General features: G+C 40.1%; 1 protein-coding gene across 9 annotated transcripts in view; it reads left to right on the forward strand.

The window, feature by feature from the left end:
- The window catches only part of FOXP2 (forkhead box P2), a 536,491-nt gene that overhangs the window by 506,244 nt on the left and 27,747 nt on the right, over window positions 1-2,500 (forward strand). For all 9 annotated transcript variants that reach the window (XM_076006560.1, XM_076006561.1, XM_076006557.1 and 6 more), the window contains 3 exons: window positions 578-779; window positions 1,863-1,939; window positions 2,079-2,180. In XM_076006560.1, the coding sequence (XP_075862675.1) occupies window positions 578-779; window positions 1,863-1,939; window positions 2,079-2,180 (381 nt within the window). The remainder of the gene's footprint in view (window positions 1-577; window positions 780-1,862; window positions 1,940-2,078; window positions 2,181-2,500) is intronic.

Here is a 2,500-nt window from a genome sequence, read left to right on the forward strand (position 1 = left end):
TCCGGCTAATTTGCAATTAAGACAATTTTGTTTGAATATGTAGTAATGTCATTACCATTCCACCAAATTAGCAAGGAGACTAAAGGTCAGTGTAAAATTTTCCAGCTGGCTGGAGCCTCTCAGCTGAGATTTGGGACTATGGAAAAAAAAAAAATTCTGGCAGCAACAGAATAGCAACTTACTTTAAGCCCTATTGGTTAAAAACATTGCATCTTTCATTATTGCTGTTGTTGTTGCTTCACTGGGGGCTAGACCTGTTTAACAACAGGGGCAGTCAATAATCAGCAACTGGCTTTTATTTAAGGAAATAGACTTTCGCTGAAGTCTGGTAGGACAAGAAGGAGTTAGTCCTGAGTAACATTGCAGTAGATTATTAGATAACCTCTAACAGCATCCTCTAATTAGAGTTCTTATGATACAATTTCATCCTGTAATTAGTTGAGATTGGCTGCTTCCTTTTGCAGCTTATTAGTGGCAACACAGCTGTAGAAGTGAATCCACTCTCATTTGTCAAACCTTTTTAAGTCTTTTTCTCTTGTCTCTACCTTTTTCCTGCCCTTCTCTTGGGCCTTTGCAGCTAAATCTGGTGTCTAGTGTCACCATGTCGAAGAACATGTTGGAGACATCCCCACAGAGCTTACCTCAAACCCCTACCACACCAACGGCCCCAGTCACCCCGATTACCCAGGGACCCTCAGTAATCACCCCAGCCAGTGTGCCCAATGTGGGAGCCATACGAAGGCGACATTCAGACAAATACAACATTCCCATGTCATCAGGTAGGATATGAATGCTCAGTAGAGCTCTTTTACTTTGGGAGAGGAAAACTGTAGCTGAAGCAACTGTACATGAGCCATTCCAGAGCACATGGAAAGTCAAGTCATGATTTATGGAGTGATAATTGTTTTATTCCTGGTAAATGCGAATAGGGGTGATTCCCTAAGCACATCATGATGAATTGTTCTGAATGGTTGTTCAGGAAAGAAAGCTCTCCCCATTAGAGACATTGAGAGATGTGTTGTCAGGATAGCCCATATTATCACCTCAATTCAATGAGATCCTTTGATCTCCGAGGGAAGACTGTAGCAATCCAACATCTGTGAGTAATGCTATGTGAGAAGAGCCGATTTAAAGGACATACACTGTTGCTTTACGCAAGACAATTTGGGCTTTACATGAATCAGTCTATATAAAGGTGCTATCTAAATGAAATCCTACTACTGCTCCTAATGCCTATAGGATACTTTGCTTAAGCAGCATTGTGAGAGGCAAAGTTTGCATGGAACAAAAATTTACCTTATTTCCCTCTCTTACCCTTCTCCCTCCTCCCTCAATCCCCACCCTCACCCCGGGGCATCTGGATAATCACAGTCACACGTTGTAACCATTATTAGCCCAGAGCCCCCTTTTTACAAAAAGTGAAGTTATTTTCAGCATGGGCACTTGTGAGGGTTTTGTGTTTCCTTTGTTAGATGGACACAGATGCCGAGAGAGATGATCCTGTTGTACTTTAAAAAGTATTAGATGAGAAAAGCAAAGATTGTGGCAGGGGAGCAAAAGTCGATGTAACAACATGCCTAAACCACCCGCTTTAAAGGAGACCTGGCTGTTGGAAAAAATCCTCAGGCCAGCTGGTCACACAGTTCCTGAAGTACCATGAACAACTAGGGGACGCTTCATTTGCACTTCACGTCAGAAATGGCCTTTTCCATATAATTCAATTCTACTGTCATGCTTTGTGCTTTCACTAGTCAGTGGCTTTCTCACTGAATCACTTTACCAATACTAGGGGAAATATGAAAAATCAATTATATATAATGTGAATTATTAGCAGAATTAACACCTAGTTTTTATTTTTATAGAGATTGCCCCAAACTACGAATTTTATAAAAATGCAGATGTCAGACCTCCATTTACTTATGCAACTCTCATAAGGCAGGTAAGTAGAAGGAAAATTAACTTTGCCTGATTAAATTAAAATTCATTAATGCTTAGAGTAAGGCTTGGATGAGAAAGTGTCATCTAGTCTAGTTAGTAAACCATTCTTTTATGTCACTATGTATCTTGTCTCATTTCAGGCTATCATGGAGTCATCTGACAGGCAGTTAACACTTAATGAAATTTACAGCTGGTTTACACGGACATTTGCTTACTTCAGGCGTAATGCAGCAACTTGGAAGGTAACTACTTCTCCAGCAGTTTTAAGATGCCTAGCACAGTTCCTAACAGATAGCACAAGGAACATTTATTTACATGACATAAGCAGATTAGTATCTGCTTCCCCTCTTTTTAACCTGCCTCTTGAATGGAATGAATTCCCTCTCTCAAAATGACAAGTGAAAGAATAATTTTGCCTCTGATATAGTTTTCTAATTTGGTGCAATTAATAGCTGAGGCTTGGCAGAGAAACGAGGGCCTGACACACTAATTACAGTGTGAGCACTCAATCATCAACACCTTTGTTAGTCGCACGATATTACTTTTTCTCTTGCATATTATT

This window comes from Microcebus murinus, chromosome 9, assembly GCF_040939455.1.
Source record: "Microcebus murinus isolate Inina chromosome 9, M.murinus_Inina_mat1.0, whole genome shotgun sequence".
In the NCBI taxonomy this organism is placed as follows: Eukaryota; Metazoa; Chordata; class Mammalia; order Primates; family Cheirogaleidae; genus Microcebus; species Microcebus murinus.